This window comes from Lycium ferocissimum, chromosome 4 (assembly GCF_029784015.1).
Source record: "Lycium ferocissimum isolate CSIRO_LF1 chromosome 4, AGI_CSIRO_Lferr_CH_V1, whole genome shotgun sequence".
Lineage (NCBI taxonomy): Eukaryota > Viridiplantae > Streptophyta > Magnoliopsida > Solanales > Solanaceae > Lycium > Lycium ferocissimum.
The window spans coordinates 30,347,820-30,368,015 of record NC_081345.1 but is presented as its reverse complement, the minus strand read 5'-3'; the positions used below and the strand labels follow the sequence as shown (position 1 = coordinate 30,368,015).

The window sequence follows — 20,196 nt, the reverse complement described above, 5'->3', positions numbered from 1 at the left end:
ATACTTTGACCAATGATTAGTGGTGTGTCAAGACTCCGAAACGTCAATATTTTATATAGAACTCCGATATTTTTTTCACCCAATGTCTTATGACATCAAGGATTAGATATATATTAGAAGAAAAGGTACCTAAGTTTTTTGGTTGAAAAATTTAGTTTTTTTCATACTTTGACCAATGATTATTGTGTCAAGACTAAAAAATATTTTATATAGAAGAGTACACAATGTAGGCTCAATACATCAAGGATATGTAGAATAGGGGGGTTGAAAAGACAAGTTTTGTTTGGAAACTTTAGTGTTTTATTTTTAGGTAAGAAAAGGTTCATATTTACCCCTCCGTTAAAAATAGGGGCAAATATTTCAACTTGTTTTTGTGTATTGAAGAATACAGGGGTAAATATGAACCTTTTTGAAAGTAGAGGGGTAAATCAGGCCCTTTTCCCTTTATTTATTTATCTTCTTTGGAAGGGAAGTAGGTACATTATTTGGATTGTTTTCATATTTTTTTTTTTTTTGATAGCATAGCTTGGAAAAACGTAGGAAAATTAAAATACTTTTTCCTCTATTATGTACATGATTTGAAAGGCATCAACTTTCTCAAACTGATTATATTTTTACACCTCTGTCCTAATTTCATGCCATTGTTTAAGTGACATGAAGGCAACTTCTTGTTGTGATAATGTGAAGGTGAAGTAGAATTAGACCTCTTTACGGGTACAATTCCTTGCTATAAAATTTAGGTGATAGATAGTGGAGGTCATAATGATTACCAAATGATTTGAGGAGCTAATTATAGTGTAATGATGGAATAAACTTTGGGAATATTTGATATAATGGGTGCATGGTAAGTCACTGTTTTGCTAAGTTGATATAATGGGTGTGTGGGTACCGCTCTACGTTTATGCTAAGTGAGTCAGTGTTCCTCCGATTTTGAAAAATTCTCTTATGATTATCATGTTAGCCCCTTCAACTTTTATTATATTAGGTATATGAAATTGATTATTAGGATATTGAATTATACGTACGCCTTCAAATTCTTGGTATTTGAGTTGTGGAAATTGAGATTTCAATCCTAAGATAAGATTTTCGGATAAAGAAAGATTTTGAGCTCTAGTCTTAAGAAATGAAAATTAATGATGAAAGTGACTAATTTTCTGGATATATGACCCTTAGGTTATGGGTGATATAATTTTCTAATAAAATTTCAGTTTTGCCTTTGTAGGCCCCCGGTCACTTTTTAAGGTCGTTTTTGGGTTTCGAATATAAGTATAGCAATATGGGTGTCTTCAGATTCGTATTCTAACGTAGATCGCATATTTGATAGATTTTGATCGTTCAGAGGCTCTACGCATTAGTTTGATTGTTCGTGGCAACGCATCGAGGTAGGTTACGGTCTACTTTAGTTCTTCGATTAGAGAATCGTATTGGTAACGAAATTAGATCGCATATGTTGGGCCTTCGGGCATGGAGTGGAGGTGAATTCCAATTAAGTTGGTTATGTCAGTTGTTATGTGGGCCTGTCGCCGTATGTGTTATTTTCTATGATTATCACTTGTTTGTATCTCCGTCACATACTAGCTCACTCATCACGTGGAAAGGAATTGTAATATCGATAAATGAACAGTGGACAATAATGTGACTTGTACTTGTTGATTGTATATTGGTGATATTGTTGAGACGGATATCATGCATAACATGCTTTTCATATTATTCTTGTGATGATGGTGAGGTGAGTGATTGAGAGACTCCGAGGTCTTTGCCGGAGCTTAAGAGTGACAGAGAGACTCCGAGGTCTTTGCCAGAGATTGAGAGTGATTGATAGCCTTCGAGGTTTCTGTCGGTGAGCATGGATGGTACATGGACTTCGCGGGTCCCCCATGGGTCATGGCTTTGAGGCACTGCCCTTAGCATGTGTGTACGTGAGTGGAGTGAGAGAGGAGACAGTTGCATTGCATTGCATTCATCCACTCATATATTTGACTGGTCATTTGGTGAGCTATATCTATCTTGGTTGATTTCATGATTCCTTTACACTTTACTTGTATATGATACGTGACCATACATGTTTGCTTTATGTGCTACTTGTTAGTTTCCACTTCTTCATGCGTTATCTAATCATTGTCGGCCTATGATGCTTACCAGGTACTAGTGTTGTACGATACTACTTTTGCCGCACTTTTTGTTGAGTGCGAGTACGATCCGGTACTCCGCCTACGCCCGTGGCTAATACGCGAGGGTAACATCTTTCGGTTATTCAGGGTGAGCTACTTGATCATCTGTGGCCCCTGAAGGACCCTCTTATTTAATTCTGTTTTTCTTTTATTCGACATACAGTATGTAGCCTTCGAATATTTTCAGACTTCTATTCCAGACTATATTTAGCGCTCTTGTACCCTTTGATTAGGTTTTGGAGATGTCGTGACATTTCTAGTTATGATAAGTATTTAAGACTTGATAACTTCTTCTCATTTAATTTTTTTTTTCCGCTTATTTAACTTGTTATTGGTAATGTGGTTCGCCTGCTGGGAGGGATAGTGTAGGTGCCACCACGACTCGCGAATTGGGTCGTGACATATAGTAAAATTATTCTTTTATTTATTGCTTCTTAAATTACTTATTTATTGGGGAAATTTCAGTAATGTACAATTTAGCACACAAAATTACATTTGGATAGCCATATTTTTAAATTACAAACCTATGACCCAACAAATTATGGCTGCAGCTTGTATATACAGCATTATACAACAATGTACAACTTTATACAACAATATACAACTTTATACACCTAATGTAGACAATGTATAAATCTTGTATAAAAATGTATAATAACTTATAAGAGGTGTTTATACACACTTCTTGGGATAGAGCACCCCCCGAACTCAAAATCTTGGGATAAAGCACCCCGTTATAAAAGATATAAATCTTGTATAAAAATGTATAATAATGTATAAGAGGTGTTTATACACACTTCTACAGTGTTATGCAGTAAAAGTGTAACATAGTGTATGTGTTTTATATACACTTTACCCTTAAAAAAACACCAACATTAGAAAGAGATTTGGAAGGAAAAAATAGCATCTTGGAGTTTGATATGAGGGGGAAGGGGGGGTGGCTATCTCGGGTAATAACTTTTTTTTAAAAATGGGATGAAGGCTTAAAAATGTAAGAAAAAAAACTATGGCCATTTCGGGTAAATACTTTACCCAAAATGCCATAGCGTGTTATTTTCCCTTATTTATTGCTTCATAATTTGCAGGCGCATCTTGCACAAGATAATACTCCAAAAAATATTTTATTTATTGCTTCATAAATTGCAGGCGCATCTTGCAGAAGATAATACTCCAAAAAATGATCATATGAACCAAAAGAAGACGTCAACAGCAGGATTCGAACCTGCGCAGGCAAAGCCCAACAGATTTCGAGTCTGTCTCCTTAACCACTCGGACATATTGACGCTTTCTTTGTAAATTCAAAGCAATTTACATATTGCTAAAACCATCACGGCAGGCTAAAGTCTTCGGTTTCCCACAATTGATATTGTTATAGGAGTAAGCTTTTAGCCTTTCATTACGTCTCCTGAAAACTGTCCAATCAAAAACAACAGAAAGAGAAGCTCTTGGCTCGTAACTTGAGTTCGTCTTGAACCTTCAATGTGTAAATGCAACTTCTATAACCACGTACTTGACACCCTCTGTGCCTCTATCTCCCATCTCCTCCCCAGGAAATTATGAAAATGGTTACATATGATTGCTTCTGTTGCCCTTCCCTTGCTTGAATTGGTTTAGGTGCCGACTGTCTTATTTATTAGATACTCCTTCGTCCCAAAAAAATTATCCTCTTTTGACTTGGCACAAAATTTAAAAAACAAAGGAAAACTTTTAAAATGTGTGATCCAAAACAAGTTTTAGATAGCTGTGTGTCTGTAAATCATCTCATAAAGTTAAATTGTTTCTAAATATAGAAAGGGGACAATCTTTTTGGAACAGACTAAAAAGGAAAGGAGAATAATCTTTTTGGTACAGAGAGAGTATATGGCATGAGTTTCTGTACTTCAATCTCAACCGTCTAAATACCCCCAATTTCTTCATCAATCAAACCTCTCCAAACAACTTGTAATCTTGCCACTGGGTATTTTTGGTTTAACACTAACAGCGCGGTAGTGGGGTGCTTCTTTTTTTCTTTTTTTTTTTTTTTAAATAGATGTAAAAATAGGGGTACAACCGTACAAGGCAAGGTAACCATCACTCTTTTTTATATGAAGATAAATACAAGTGACCTATCACTTGATGCATCTTTTTTATATTTCTTTCTTGCCATATAGCTTAAGAGTAATAGAGGCAAAGGAAGAGCCATCGAACATCAGCAGTTTTGGCTTGGCCTGTGCACAAATTGGTTCAATCCAAATTTTCGAATCGATTCGAAACAATTCGGATAATTTAATTTGAATAATACAATTCGATTTCGATTTACAAATGCAATTGTAAAATATTACGATTTAACTGTTCGGATACGGTTTGCTTCAATTATCAACCGAACCGATCCGAACAAACCGAATTTATATGCCACTAGTGACTAATATGACTAATTTGGTATATGTAATGTGGTGTTGACGGATTTATATGCTTGCACAAGTTGTCAAGCTCTTGTTTTGCTATTTATATGCTATTATGCTTGCAAGTTTATGATTTTTTCTTGATTAACGTCTTGATTATAAAGCTGTAAGTTCAGGATCTCATTATTTTTTGTTATATTTACTCCAAAACTGAAATGAAATAGTTGCTTGTTTAAATTTCAAATAAACCGAACAAATCGATTTGTGTAACCGAACCGAAAAAAATGAATCCAATTGAACCTAGAATGGATCGAGTTTGATTGAAAATTTTAGAAAGTCAAAATTTGAAATTTCAACTCGATGATGGACAAAACCGAATCGAACCGATTCGTGCGCAGGCCTAGTTTTGGCATATATTCCGTGTTGCGTAAAGAGCATCAAATTTCACCCATTGGACATCTAAAACTTCACGTAAATAATGCTGTAGACTGTAGTACTTATAACAACCAGGGCATGAGCAAATTCCGTTAGTACCATGCCCAAATGAACAAGGGATACACGTGGCTCTCAAGAAGTACATCCCAAAGAACTGAAGAAATAGAGAGAGAAAGGAGATATACATGTAAAGAACAAAACAAAAACCTAATACAGTGGCAACAAAAAGCTCATTTTTGACCAAATCTAAAACCAATTAAGGTTCTTGCGACACCTGAAGATAGACCATTTGAGTGTAACCATTGAATACAGAAGTCTCGAGTCCAGATAAGCCAAGCCTCTGAAACAATCTATATCTGCCATCTTCAATAATAGGACTTTGTGCACGAGCTGGATCGTATCTCGTCTGATGAGTAAGTGAAGGACCAGCCACAGGCGGGAGCTCCCAGTAAACATCTAACACTGACTCTACAAACCTGCTGTTTTGAAAATGCTCCGCATAAGTAATAGCTTTATTGCTGTGGTTAAAATCATCACGCATCTGCCCTCTCACACCCCACCAAGCTTCACCAGGACCGCATAGTTCCTCAATATCAACGGCCTTCTCCCAAAACTTCTTCCTTCTTGATCTAACCCTAGCTTCATCACTATCCTTAAAGCAGCTATGACCCCCACCTGAATATCAAATAGAAAAATGTATTATGCATGTATGCATTTTGAGTAGCACAGCAACTTCAAATAACCTAATGAGTCCATGATAAATCATAAAGGAGGAAAATGCACAATTTCAAAGCATATTAAGAAACACTAAGTTCATCTGTCAAGTAGAAAGGGACATTAATCCAATTCCATTTCCAGCAGTGTTCTTCCCTGCTACCTCTATAGCATAGATGCCTTATCATTTATTGACACTGTCCTAGAATGCATTAGCTTCATTTTTTGTTCTTCCTTTTTCCTATTTTTTTGGTTTCACAACAAGATTCTTTCCGAGAGCAAGAGTTTGCCATTTGTTCCTACACATTTTTCTCTTGTTATCTCAGTTTTCCCGAATTCATAATCAAGACTATCTCAATTTTTAATTTAAAATCAATTAGCCAGCTATTAGTGTTTCAAACTTGCGTATTTTTTATACGCTTGGAGATGAATAGCGTATTCAAATTATGATAGTATATATTAAATTATGATATATTTAATGAGCTACATTACATACCCCAGATTTGCAATCAATTCATTTGGATTCTCTTGTTGTAACGTTGATTCAATTGATACATTCGTCTCCCGAATCATAGTGAGAGTAACCACAAAATCTTTTTTTAAGGGTTTTAACAGGGAAGATAATTGTTGGACATGCATATGTGGTAGCACAAAATCATTCTTCAATTGTCGAGTATCAATTTCCCAATATATGTTAAATCAACTTAGAAAGGGGGAAAAATATAATATAAAACTGAAACGAAATAGACTTCTATAGAAATTTAAATTAAACAGCATTACTTAAATGCAAAAAGATTTATAAGAAGATTAAATGCAAAATAACTTAAATGTCCAGTTAGGTCTTGACATATGAAAAAAGATAGGAAGTCAAAACGAAACACACCTCTTACATAAAATTGATCGCACATCTGCCTAAAAGAATAGTGGTCTCCAGTGCCAGTATCATAGTTGTCCTCAAACACAAGATGTCTGAACCCTGCTTTCAGTGCTTGCTTTAGTCTGTCAATCAAAGTTCAAAATGGAGAGTCAAGTGACGTAGAGTCAACAATTTTGCAAAACAAGTTGCAGTCGGTATACCATTAGACAGAATGGGTACTATTGCATTACAGTTAGACCAACCAAATGACCAAGAAATCCTCCATCAAGAAAAACACTACAAGACCGTCCAGTCTAAAAAGACATAATACCTTTTCAGTTCATTTTGATGGTCGTCGAAAAATATAAGAACCTTGCTAAGATCCTTGATTTCATGTTTCTTCATAACTTTTGCCCAATCAACACTTCCAAAATCAACAAAGTCTTTTCCAGCAAAGTACGTGCAATTTCCATCGACATAAGCAGGTCCTTTCTTCAGATATTTCTCTGGATGACGGGGTGTAATTGATATGATTGGTGTATCAGGCATTGCTTGTCTCAGGACCCAAGTTGAGTGTCCTTTGAAAGTGCCACTCTCAATCATCAGCTCTGGTTTCAACCATCGAGTAATAAACCAAAGCCCAAAGCTGTGGTCAAAACCCATCCCATACATGTTATTCTTGATAGGTCGTGTCTCGTATATTGGCACAAACTCCTCCAGACCTTTGAGTAAGTCCTTGGTGGTCCATTCAACAGATTTATCATGTTTCGATCTGCCTTTTGACAAGGATTAAATTATAAGCTGCATTGGGTCATTTTAATATCATCTGCTAATGCTCAAACCCAAAATGTTCAGATAGCTACAACTGATTGTTTGTCATCAATGATTGCACTGATTCTAGCTTCCTCATAAATAGAGAATGCATGGAAAAAAACCTTCCAACATTCAAATGGTCATCCATTTTTTATACATAAAAACAGATATATATCTATGTATGCGTGTATGCTCTCGTGTGCGTGCATATGAATGTATGCAATAATTGCTTCATTTAATGACACTTGATCGAGGCTACAACTTAAGACACAATTCAGGAAAAAGAAAAAAGAAAAGAAGTGTAATGATGATAAACAATTCTTAATTCGGCAATCACAAACTGCGAAGCAGCAGCAAGTAACCAATTCATCCACTTTATGCCACATGCTAAAAGTTTAAAATGATCATCTATCAAACAACAATATAGTGAAACTCGGTATAAACAGGTAACTGAACAGTCTATATTTTGAAACTAAATTACTACTCCTACTTGGACCTATCAAAAAAAATTAGTACTCCTACTTGGCAAAATCTACAATCATTTCACCTTCTTTTTTTTTTTTTTTTTAATATGACAAGGAACCCGCAGCCGCTACCCTTTGGGTGCGCACAGGTTAAACTCCGCTCCTATGCAATAGCCCGCAAACCACACAGGAGAGAGCTTGACCCAGAAGGCAAATCCCCTACTACGGCAGGGGGGTTTCAAACCTGAGACCTCCATTATGAAAGCCTCATGCTCAACCAACTGAGCTACCTGCGTTCTCAAATATAGTCCCATAATAGCACTAAAATTACACAAAAGGACTGCTGCTAATAAGTTCCTCAAGTTCCATATCTGAGTGTACCAAATACCTATTAAATAACCAGAAACTCAATTCACACTTAATAAATGTTCCCATCGGGCCATTATACCAACCCCTTCCATTAACAATACACAGTAGCTGCTTTCAATCATATTTATATCACCTTATTGGAGGGTTGTCTATAATAACAAAAAAACTAACGCAATCCAGTAACTCGCACCTTACAGTTCTCCATTCTACCCAATCAACTAGGTCGTAATCCCAAACTAGCCAGAGCGGGCTATGAGTTCCTGATTCCACCAAAGATCCAGATAAATTTGGTAAACTAGACGTCGAGACTTCTTTTAATCAGAGAAAACTGGACCACAAGCAAAAATGAAATGTAGCTCTAATCAACAACATACACAGTGAAATCCCACAAGTGGGGTCTGGGGAGGGTAGGTGTACGCAGACCTTACCGTTGTTTCCAATAGACCCCTTGGCTTAAGTAAAACATTTTAAAGCGGGTTTGAAAAGAAATACAGCAGTGATGAAATGTTGCAAATAATGTAGAAAAGAACAGTAACAACAACAAATAATACGATATCGAAGCAAAGGAAACAACATATATAGTAATAAGAATCACAGAAATAGGAGAGTAATAATAATAGTAAAGAGAAGGACAAAGTAGACAACGCTCAACTACTTACTAAACTTCTACCCTAATCCTCGACCTCCATATTTTCCTATCTAGGGTCATGTCCTCCCTAAATGTAGCTCTAATCATGCTAAGTAAAACAGCCAAACACGTCACATAATAATCTGTTTAATCACAAGCGAATTGAGCATATATTTCTGATCAGGAACGCATAAAATCCTCGGACACACAATACTCAAGGGGCCAATTTGTGTGCTAATTATGGGGCACACGAACCCACGGTCTCCCTGTAAAACTAGGTATTTTATGTATATATTTTTTAAAATTGGTATAATATTATTTGCTGGAACTCATACTAGAAGAAGGTTAAATGGTGCACTTGGTTGAATGTTGAGTTATTTACCTAGAGGACTAGGGATCAACTCCCATTTAATACATTTTCTCTCTGTTTTTTAAGTGGTGAACCCAATTCTAGATTTGCCTCTGTACTCAACGCCACAAGAATACAGATCTAAACAATTCTGGATAGTAAAAAACAACAACACATGAAAGGAAACTCTCATTTCTCAATATCATAAATACGCAAATTCATTAACTTTATCTACAGTGAATACACGTAATCTCACAAAAGAACTTACACCATGGAACACCAAGAGATCCGAAGTCAGTTTCAAGGCCTTCAAATCCAAAAAATCGCAACCTTGAAATATGATCCGATGAAGAAGCAGAGATACAAACAAGGTCACGTGAGTGATAAGCGAAAGAAGTAACAACCACTAACACAAGTCCTATAATAAAGACAAATGGCCAGATGTGACATGTACGAGTCATGTAATTAGTGAATCTCGTCGCCGGAGATAATTGCTTCCGTGTTTTAGATTCGTCTCCTTCTCCGTCACCGTCGCCGTCGTCGGTGACCGGAGATGCTGCCCTGCGTAAAGAGAGCACTCTTTCTAGCATCTTCTGAGTCCTACTCCAACACTCTCAATGTGTGAAAATTGAAATATCCTTTATTTGTTTGGCAGAGAAAGAGGGCATAAACGACACTTTGACCACCTAATTCTTTGTGGGATCAAAGAATGCCCCCCTAAATTATTTGCAATATTTTCATTTTTGTTATTGGTTAATTACACAAGATATCCCTATACTATGATTCAATTTAGAATATATTCTCTTGAAAACAAATACTTCCATTATATAATTTATATTCATGACTAAGTATATTAAAATATAGTTATTAAGGCCTCATTTGTTTGCACTTAATGGAGGTGCGAATACGAATAGTTCGGTTATACCATTAAGTGCGTTTGTTTTACGATTGATTAACAACTTATTTGATCCTGAATAGATCTTAATCATTAAGATCTTGAACAAAGTCTGAACATCATTAAGAGATATTTTTTTTATGAATAATTTTTACCACCGGTTCCACCCCAGCACCTCCACTCACCAGCAACACCACCCCAACCCCCAACAAACCACCAACCCACCCCCACCCCAACAACCCACCCACCATCACCACCCTCACCAACACACCACCACGACTCACCCCACCACCACCACCATCCCTCCCCCCTTACTCACCACCAACACCATCCTAACCCCCCTCACCCCCTACCTTACCCCCAACCACCCCTCTCACCACCACCTTACCCGAGACCCACCACACCACCACCACCACATACTTACCCCACCCACCACCACCACAAAGCATTTCCACCATCACTAGCGAACATAAATGTTTCATTTTTTTGTCAAATAATATTTTTATTTTATTAAATTTTTATTTAGTTACTTTTTTATTTGAATTGTATATTTATTTTGTTTAAATAAATATGTTCTGCACATTCAGATGTTGAAAAACAAAACAGTCTTAATCATTCAGTGTTCAGATCTAGAGACAACATCTTAATCATTCAGATGTGCATTCAGATTCAGACGTCTTAATTTTAATGAAAACAAATGAGGCCTAAAATTATAACTAAGAGTTTTTACGTAATTATTTGTAAGGAAAGTTAATGCCCCTCTAAACTAAAAGAAAAATTGCTAGATCTTATAACGTCTAGGGAAATTAAAATTAAGATTACAGCTCATAAATAGAAAATGAACACAAATTTCTTAATAAGATGACTAGCAGTTTTACTTATTTTTTAAAAAATATTCTGATCTTTCAAAACTTTTAAATATAATGTTTTTATCCCTATTTTTTCTAAAAGTACACAAGACTTCCTTAATAGCAATGTTTTTTCTGTTAAGAAAGTCTTGCTTCTGCTTTTGGCGAAACAATTATATTTGCACCAACTTTTTTAATGAGATCACATTTTAAATAGTGGCATCGAAATATCTTATTTGTGCAAATCACCCATGCTTTTTTTGCGCCAAACGCACACATTTTGCCTCCAGAGCCCATAAATTATAAAGAGAGAAAGAGATCTAGAGGGACCTTCCTCGTAGTGAAAGAAGTATGTCGTGGATGAGGTGCACAAATTCTCAATTTTGAGACCGCCATTGCAGTTGTACTCAAAGTTGAATTTTTTTTATATATAAATATACTCACTTTGGAACTAAGGACTGAAATTGCAAAAATTCAAGTTTTGAGTAATTTGGCAATCTTAGGATATTTTTTGCCTCAAGTGTGCCCTTATCAAGGCCAAACATCGAACATTTTTGTCCGAAGTTTGATTGGCTTGCGAAGGCCAAATATCGAACATTTTTGTCCGAAGTTTGGTATGGCTTGCCAAGGGCATACATCGAATATTTTTGTCCGAAGTTTGGTTTGGCGTGTTAATGTCAACTTTAGACATTTTTTACTGAAGTTGTGACCTTGGCAAGGCCGAAGTTCAGTCACTGTGTATTGAAGTTGTGACCTTTATTTTTGCCCTTCAGAGGCATTGGTCTTTAATTTTTGCCCCTCAAATTGGTGGTTCTTTAATTTTGCCCTTCGCCTAATACCTGCGAGGTCCTGGGTTCAAATCTCGGCTTAATTAAAAAAAAAAATCGCAAGGCAGAGTTTGGTAGCAAAATTAGGCCTTTTCGGGCAAAAGTTAGCCTTAAGGCAGAGTTTGCAAAATTTCAACTGAATAAAAAAAAATTGCCTTTATGCAAACCTCTACCTCAAGGTAGGGTTTTGCCTTCAGGTATAAGGCCTAAAGGCAAAACTCTCCCTTAAGGCAGAGTTGACCTTCATGTATAAGGCCTCAAACTCTGCCTGATCAGGTAGAGTTTCAAACTTTGCCTTAAGGCAGAGCCAAACGCTGCCTAAAGGTAGCAAAACTCTGCCTAAAGGTAGCAAAACTCATTTACGAATCCAAGTTTTACCTTGAGATTTTTTTAATTTTTTTTTGACTTAGTGGGGGTTCGAATCAGGAACCAAAAGATTTTTTGAAAAGGACCAAAATTAAAGACCACCAATTTGAGGGACAAAAATTAAAGACCAGGGCCTTTGAAGGATATTCCGCACAAAAAAATGAATCGAATTTGACAAAAGAACAAGCGAAGCTCATGTTAGTGGCCCAAAAATACAAGCCCAATATCTTCATCCTATCATATGGGAAAGAGCACAGAGCCCATAATGGTAGCCACTGGAGAAACTAGAAAAATATCCCACATCAAGAAGTTAGTGAAGAAGCGAGTGTCTGGAATAGTATATAACGAGCTCAAGCGCCTCCACACAGCTCACGCAGCCACGCAATGGGCACATAGCGAACTATTCTTTCGCCTTTTACTAAAGAATACCGTGTACTCATTGCAAATAGTGGCATACGCTTATTTTTGGAGGGTTTCTTCAAAGGAAGCCCCAACAACACTAGTCTGAATTTTTCATTATTTGCTTGTTTATTAATGTCATTTTGTCCAAAAATACTTTGCTAACAAATTGGGTAAACCTTCACAAGATAATAATATAACAAGCAATTAAAGAAAATCCCTTAATAAGAAGAACATAGCTTCGTGGCGCTTTTCCTTCAGTTTGAACAGCGCCATCTACTAAAACAATCAGATAATTAAGCTCTGGAAAGATGTTTGCAGGGATTGACCAAGTTAGAATAGTCCATTTTATGCTAAAAATCAGTTTTGTATTTTTTGAATTTAGACAATTCTAATATATTTTCTATAAACTATGGACTCTTTATTGTATCATTATTATCTCATATAGTTGTTTATTTATTATCATTGGAGATTAACTCTTTAAACTTCGATAGCAAATTATTGACACGGAACATGTCAATCTTTTCGAGTTTTAAGCTAAACTTATTGATTCCAAAATAACGTATCAAGGTTCTAAAAGTAATTTCACTTATTTGTACTACTTTGGATAGAAAAAAAGTTAAGAAATGAATTTACAGATCTTGTAAGGAAAATGATATACAAAAGAAAGGCAAAAGTACAGAAATAAATGGTTTGCAGAGAAACCTTCCCAGCCCTAATAAAGATAACGGCTCACAGCCGCACCAAATCATTCAAGAAAGGAAAAGATATCTTCGACGTTATATTCAAAGTACACAACCACTCCAACGAAGGAAAGATCATCTCCAACATTAAAAGGAATAACTCAACGCACAAGGAAAGCAGCCTTGATTGATAGTCTTGCTCAGCCTTGAGAAGCGACAGCGACATCTCCGGCCTTATTCTTGGAAATAGGATCATTAATTAGTTTCCAAGGATCAAATCCCTTGGGTTGATCTCTGCGTGAAAAACCTAAAGCGGTATAAAGGGGCTGCTTCACAAACCAATATGTTATGCTTGATTATTCTCCTAGTACTCTGCTTTTACTTTTCATAAGCATTGTATGTACGAGTGATTTATAGTGTAAGGAAAAAAAAAGAAAGGAGAGTTATAATACGATTTGTGAGGCTTTATATCAAAAGATTAGAGCGATTGAGTGTAGACTTGGGAGGCTCATTCAAACCATCGATTGTACCAAACTGAAAAGGCTGGAGAGATCGCCGCACGGCTTGAGGGGGCCCCGGGTAGGATTCACATTGAATGCGAGCAGATATAAAACTCTTTGTGTCATTTACATGCATTTTACGTTTAGTGTTTTTACGAGCAAACGGTCGACTACGTGGTCTGATAGTCGACTACCGAACGAAAAATTTACAATTCACCCCCCCCCCCTCTTGCACTTTCATACCTAATTATTGGTTAAAGACAGTTTTATTTAAATCACTTTATAAAAAATTATCCTTTATTGGGCTCGTAAGTCGTAACACAACTATAGTACAAGGAATTGAACTCGCTCGATCAAATCATCACAACCTCTAGTCAAATATATAAAAGATATAAACCAATTATGTCTAAAATATGTACATTACATATTATATATAAAAAATACATATTTATCGTCTATTATTTTAGTGGGCGGTTATAGTAAACATTCCTAATAAATAAGCTCTAAAAACGTTCCTTTTTTTTTTTTTTTTTTTTTTTTTGGCCAGTATACTGATTTTGAGTGTTCACGTTTCAAATTCAATGTGAAAACCACTCGACACGTAAGGTATAATGCTATCAATAAATCCGTGAAGACAACTTTTTTTTTTTTTAACTTAGACCTACCATCCAAATAAGAACACGTACACTATTTCTTTAAAATAAAAATAAATAAATGTAAAGGTAGAAAAAGTTGAAGGCACAATTAACGATTTTTGGTTCTTCAATCTAAAAGTTACACTCCAATTTATTTAAAGACGAAGGCACATGTCTTTTCTAAAAGAAGAATATTATTGCTCAAAATGACCCCACACACGGTACTACACCTTTGTCTTTTTTGAGTTCCTGAAAAAAAAAAAAAAAAAGTGCCGTTGGTTATGTTTATACTGCTTTTTCCGTCCCATAATAAATGTCACCTTAATAAAAAATACACATATTAAGAAATCAATAATGTAATGTAAAGTTTATTAAATTACCCCTATATAATAAAAATAAATTACTTTTTCTTCTTGATTAGAGCATGCACAACTAGTAATCCTTTTAATATTAGGAATCCAACAATATCAAGTTACTATGTGGCTTGCTCAATCATCATTTAGTTGTTACTTTAACTTGTCATTTTTTGTCTAAGGGTAGAATTAAAAGAAACTAGCTGATATGTCTTAATTTTTTAAGGTGACACTTATTATGGGATAATTTTTTTTAATTAAAGTGACACTTATTAGGGAATTGAGGAAGTAATATATAAAATGGTATATATAAAGTGGTGAAAGTGAGATGGGAAAGTATTTTGTTTTGAGATGGAGAGGAAGACACAAGGGCGGCGAAAAACCAAATCCACGTGTTGCTTGTAATCCTGGATATCAGTTCTGTGTTACAGCAGAAGCACTCAAAACGCGGATATCAGTGTACATATACATTTACCGAAATGCCCTTCGTCGTTCAGATGACTTTCACTTATTAATAGTAGGAATTTTGGAGCTTACTAGAAAATGTCCAAACTAATCCTCTTGGAATCTAATTAATCACATATCCATATAATTGAGTTGTTAAGCTCATTGATATATTATTTTTTTATACTTTTAGTTGTCATACAGTTATATTTTATACTAATAATATTCATTAGTATACTAGAATCTGTTATCAATTTTTTATCATATATATTAAGATAAAATAGTCTAATACTTTTTAGTACTCCCTATGTCCAAATATATATGACACACTTTCACTTTTTAGTCAGTCCCACAAAGAATGACACATTTTCTTATTTGGCAACAATTAAACTTTAAACTTTACCGTTTACGCTTAACGAGATGATTTATAATTACACAAATATCTTTGACTTGTTTTAGATCATAAAGATTAAAAAATATTCCTTTATTTCTTAAATTTTATCTTTTGAGTCAAACTACGTCAGATAAATTGGGACTAAGGGAGTAATTAATATTATGACTCTACTTCAATTTTTATCCACACATTTTAAGAACTCCAGCAAATTCCATAACAATTCACAAGCCCGATTCTCCATTTTCATGGTTGGTCGGTGAATCTTGTAGATCAAAAACCATTGGTCATGCATCCATATACGCATCACCAACTCTTTTGTTAAGCATTATATTCTTCACAAGGGACCCCATATCACCACTCAAAATGTCTTAATTAACGATCGGTTCACATGGATGATCATTAATTATTTGATCATATGAGCTTCCAGACATTTCCATAAACAGACATGTTAGTGACAGCTAAGTTTGTAATGAAAAAGCTGATTGGATATATATACATATGCATTCCCCTTATAACAAAAAAGATGCTCGTACCAATCTTATGGTATACTACAGTGAAAAACTCATGAAGTGCATTAATTGACACAATATATTTTATTCTTATATTTGTAGTATAAATACGTGACAAACTAAGGACTCTTCGGATCATCCAAAAGCAATATTCTGCTCTCTGTCTATTTTAATTTTCTCTTCTCGAAGAGTTCCCCTCATAAGCTTCTTAATTAGAACAAATTATAATTTGCTCTAAAAATGCCTTGCATAGCTTTTGGACGCTTTGATGATTCATTCAGTTCCGGATCTATTAAGGCTTATGTTGCTGAATTTATCTCCACCTTGCTTTTCGTTTTCGCCGGAGTTGGTTCTGCCATTGCTTACAGTCAGTAACTTTTCTTTTTCTTATACTAGTAACTAATTTAGTTACTTACTAATGAACTCTAATGGAGTAGCTTTGTTTATGTTGAAGTATCTTTTGCAAATAGCTTTAGTAGTACGTAAAGTTCCTTACGTAAACACCCGCTTTTAAGTGAAAATGATAATATGCATAGATTAATTAACGTATGAATTAATTTTACAGCCACAAATTATAGACAGAGACCGATCTATGATTTGAATTTTATGGGTTTAAATTCGTAATTCTATCACTTCCATTAAATTCACCCGGTTTGGAATTTTATTTGTACATATTTAGTACTACTTGATTTTTTTTTACCACATATACATAGCCTAAGCCAAAATCAATGGGTTCAAATGATCAACTCATATCTAGTCAGTTGGATACGCCAATTTATAGATAATAGAGAATCGAAGGCAGTAATCAATATTCTGTAATCATTCCAAGTTTTCTAGGCTGTCCATTCTCTTTGTATGAAAAGTAGGAGTAGGAAATGTCTTAGGTAAAGCCGTCCAGTAATACATCCGTAAGCCTTCCATGTATTGCATTCGTTCATCTAGATAATATTATGTGACAAGCCTATAGAGTTTGATCCCTGCAAATTATGATAAGTAACATATTACGACAGGTAAAACAACGTACACTGGTTATTTCTGCATTTTAATTTTGATGGTATTTCAAATTAACATTGTGTTGAAATGCAGACAAGTTGACAGCAGGTGCTGCTCTTGATCCTGCTGGGCTAGTAGCAGTTGCGGTTTGCCATGGATTTGCTCTCTTCGTGGCTGTTTCTATTGGCGCTAACATCTCTGGTGGTCATGTGAACCCTGCTGTTACTTTTGGTTTAGCTCTTGGTGGCCAAATCCCAGTTCTTACCGGCTTGTTCTACTGGATTGCTCAACTTTTGGGCTCCATTGTTGCTTGCTACCTTCTCAAATTTGTCACTGGAGGATTGGTAAGTTAACTAATTCTAGTTCTCAAATTATAGACTTGCATTCGAAAAGATCCTTGTTATTAGTTTATGTTAGAATATGATATTTATGGTTAAAACAAAAATCAATTTTAAGTTATCTTGATTATGGATAGGCACATGATATTTGACTTTCTGAGAAAAAGATCATGTTAGTACGTTTATTTAGATTTGATGCTTTTCTAAGAGTATTTTAGCCTAATCATTGATTTATATGCCAGTGTAAGATACACACACATTATCTTTTTCCTTTTATTTTGATGATTATGCATGGCATGTGATAAGTTTAAATATAATGGAGAAAATAATCGGCCATGATGATTCATATAGTTGACCTTTAATTTGGGACTGAACGATATACAATTGTTGAACATGAACTGTATTAAGCCCAATAAAAAACATGGCTATGGTAGAAATAATCAACGTAAAAGTAATCAAACTATGATAGACCCTCCCAAATAGCCACCAGAATAAATACAAGAAAATCAACTCTTAACTAATTTAAGATTGAATCATAATTGATCGATTGACTTTATATCTAATATCTAATTATTTTTCCTCTCTCTCAGGCTGTTCCAATTCACAGTGTGGCAGCTGGTGTAGGAGCTGCTGAAGGAGTTGTAATGGAAATTATCATCACATTTGCATTGGTGTACACAGTGTACGCTACAGCAGCTGACCCCAAGAACGGCGCACTAGGTACAATTGCACCCATTGCCATTGGTTTCATTGTTGGTGCCAACATCTTGGCTGCAGGCCCATTCTCTGGCGGTTCAATGAACCCAGCCCGATCTTTTGGGCCCGCAGTAGCCAGTGGCAACTTTGCTGGCAACTGGATTTACTGGGCTGGACCACTCACGGGTGGTGGCTTGGCTGGTCTAATCTACAGTAATGTGTTCATGAACGACGACCATGTCCCTCTCTCGAGCGATTTCCAAGAAATTAATTGAATTTGATCGTGTTCAGTACCCCCATTGGCTTTTTGTAATAAAAGGAAGAAAAGCAACATTTTGCTGTTTTTCTTTCTTTTTCCTTGTTTAACATTTTTTCATGTTTTCTTGCTTAGTTTCTAACTTTTGTTGTGCATATTTGGATTCAACTTTAATGAAATGTTCGAAATGGTGCACGAATTTGATGATATTGCTGTGCATTCATTGATCATTTATTGTGCCATTCATTGATCATATTGTTGTGCAATTTAAAATTTGAAATATCGCGGACAGTGTCCCTGCTTAATTGATTCACGTACATTTGGCAATGAAAGCAACCGGTATTATCAAGCCAACGAGCAATTGGTATGCATTTTAGAAGGTCGATGCTCATAATTTTGTCATAAAAGGGTATCTAATACTAGTACTCAATGGTCCCTGTTTCAATTTATGTCACGAAGTTTCAATAAACATAAAGTTTAAGGGCCTGTTTGGCCATAAATACCAAAAACTTTTTCACTTTTTTTGGAATTTTTGAAGTTGGAGTTGGAGTTTGAGTTGTCTTTGGCCATAGTTTTTGAAATTGTAGTTTTTGGTGAAATGTAGTGTAAAAAAGTTGAAATTTTTTGAAAAATAAGTTTTTCTTGTTTTTAGTATTCTGGAATACAACTCCGGAAAAAAGTGAATAATTTTTATGGCCAAATGCTAAAAGTAAAAAAAGTGAAAAAAAATTTCGGAAAAAAGTGAATAATTTTTATGGCCAAACGCCCACTAAGAAATAAAGAAAGATTTTTGAAACTTATTATCATGAAATAATTCCTAATTTTTAATTTTTTTTTTTTTAACGAACTAAAAAAGAAAATGTTATCATAAAAGGTGGAACAGAGGAGTATTATTTGTCAATAACTGTTGATGTTTGGCTTAATGATTGATCACCTTGTGTCCTTGCCATATATACACTTCCTAGATCCGTTTGTAATGTGTTGAATTGTACCTAATGCTAGACAGCTAGAGGTGCCGTTGACTATAATAGAAGGGACTATCATTATTGAAGCTGATCAAGTTATTTGGTACCATAATCTTTTGATCTTTATTGACAATTGGTAAATTCAACTCAACGTTTTATATGCAATCAGCCTACTAAATGTACACAGACATGCTAGCAAACAAATTACTTTTTTCAATTAGGAACTTCTAATGAAGCTACCAAACATCGTACAAGATCAGTTGGTAAGAACTTTGCAGTTGCAGACAAACCACTGGAAAAAAAAAAGTTAAAAAACGAAAAAGAGTGACCTTCAACGCTAGAAGAAGGTGTTGAACCTTCGACGTTGTGGTTAACAGCCACACGCTCTAACCAACTGAGCTACTCCAGCTGATCGCTGTACGCATCTATTTTATTATTATTTGAAAATTTTAAACATTAGCAATTTTTTAGAATCTACTGTGAGTTGAATAAATATTCTCTTCTTCCAACCAAACAATGGAATATAAAGATAATAGGAGTAATTGTTTTTAGTTCCCTCTCTTTTTTTCTCTGCTTTTTGAAACGTCTAGGTAATCCTTTTCACATTTAAGTTGACCATTTCTGCACTTACAACTATGCTATCTAGAGAAAAAAAACTTAAAGAGTACCTAAGTAGGCGTTTGGCCATAGAAAATATAAAAAAAAAAAAATCACTTTTTTTGGAATTGTTGAAGTTGTGGTTGGCCATAGTTTTTGAAAATAATATTTAGTTGTTGAAATATACTTTTTCTAAAAAATATGAAATATGATTTATACCCCCTCCCCCCCCACCCCCCCACCCCCCAAATTTCTAAAAACTAGTGAAACCACCCAAAGCAATTAATAAACATAACCAGTGCGAGAAATATAGAAACT

At 35.2% G+C, this 20,196-nt stretch overlaps 2 protein-coding genes and 3 non-coding genes across 6 annotated transcripts; 2 read left to right on the top strand and 3 right to left on the bottom strand.

Annotated features, from left to right (window-relative positions):
• Positions 1 to 3,372: 3,372 nt before the first annotated feature.
• TRNAS-CGA (transfer RNA serine (anticodon CGA)) lies at positions 3,373 to 3,454 on the bottom strand. Its single transcript has one exon. It is a non-coding gene; the product is annotated as a tRNA-Ser (tRNA).
• Positions 3,455 to 5,003: 1,549 nt separating this feature from the next.
• LOC132052232 (uncharacterized) lies at positions 5,004 to 9,800 on the bottom strand. 2 transcript variants are annotated; one of them, XM_059443669.1, is made up of 4 exons: positions 9,449 to 9,800; positions 6,889 to 7,333; positions 6,585 to 6,700; positions 5,004 to 5,662 (listed from the first exon to the last, which is right to left on the bottom strand). In XM_059443669.1, the coding sequence occupies exons 1-4, from the start codon at positions 9,768 to 9,770 to the stop codon at positions 5,244 to 5,246; spliced, it is 1,302 nt and encodes a 433-aa protein (XP_059299652.1). In that variant the 5' UTR covers positions 9,771 to 9,800; the 3' UTR covers positions 5,004 to 5,243. The 2 variants fall into 2 exon arrangements, with proteins under 2 accessions (XP_059299652.1, XP_059299654.1); XM_059443671.1 differs by having other exon boundaries at positions 6,889 to 7,329; positions 9,449 to 9,588.
• Positions 9,801 to 12,491: 2,691 nt separating this feature from the next.
• LOC132054972 (U5 spliceosomal RNA) lies at positions 12,492 to 12,607 on the top strand. The gene has a single exon (XR_009414444.1). It is a non-coding gene; the product is annotated as a U5 spliceosomal RNA (small nuclear RNA).
• A 3,544-nt stretch (positions 12,608 to 16,151) lies between these two features.
• Positions 16,152 to 18,523, top strand: LOC132052231 (aquaporin TIP2-1-like). The gene is made up of 3 exons (XM_059443668.1): positions 16,152 to 16,400; positions 17,120 to 17,370; positions 17,955 to 18,523. Exons 1-3 carry the CDS (start codon positions 16,274 to 16,276, stop codon positions 18,333 to 18,335), a joined length of 759 nt encoding a protein of 252 aa, XP_059299651.1. The 5' UTR covers positions 16,152 to 16,273; the 3' UTR covers positions 18,336 to 18,523.
• Positions 18,524 to 19,616: 1,093 nt separating this feature from the next.
• Positions 19,617 to 19,690, bottom strand: TRNAN-GUU (transfer RNA asparagine (anticodon GUU)). Its single transcript has one exon. It is a non-coding gene; the product is annotated as a tRNA-Asn (tRNA).
• Between the last annotated feature and the right edge of the window lie 506 nt (positions 19,691 to 20,196).

Coding starts and splice junctions, on each gene's coding strand:
- LOC132052232 (XM_059443669.1), bottom strand. CDS start 9,770: ATGCTAGAAAGAGTGCTCTCTTTACGCAGGGCAGCATCTCCGGTCACC. Junction 7,334..9,448: donor ATCTCTTGGTGTTCCATGGT/GTAAGTTCTTTT, acceptor CCTTGTCAAAAG/GCAGATCGAAACATGATAAA. Junction 5,663..6,584: donor CGATCAATTTTATGTAAGAG/GTGTGTTTCGTT, acceptor TTTGATATTCAG/GTGGGGGTCATAGCTGCTTT.
- LOC132052231 (XM_059443668.1), top strand. CDS start 16,274: ATGCCTTGCATAGCTTTTGGACGCTTTGATGATTCATTCAGTTCCGGA. Junction 16,401..17,119: donor TGGTTCTGCCATTGCTTACA/GTCAGTAACTTT, acceptor GTTGAAATGCAG/ACAAGTTGACAGCAGGTGCT. Junction 17,371..17,954: donor AATTTGTCACTGGAGGATTG/GTAAGTTAACTA, acceptor CCTCTCTCTCAG/GCTGTTCCAATTCACAGTGT.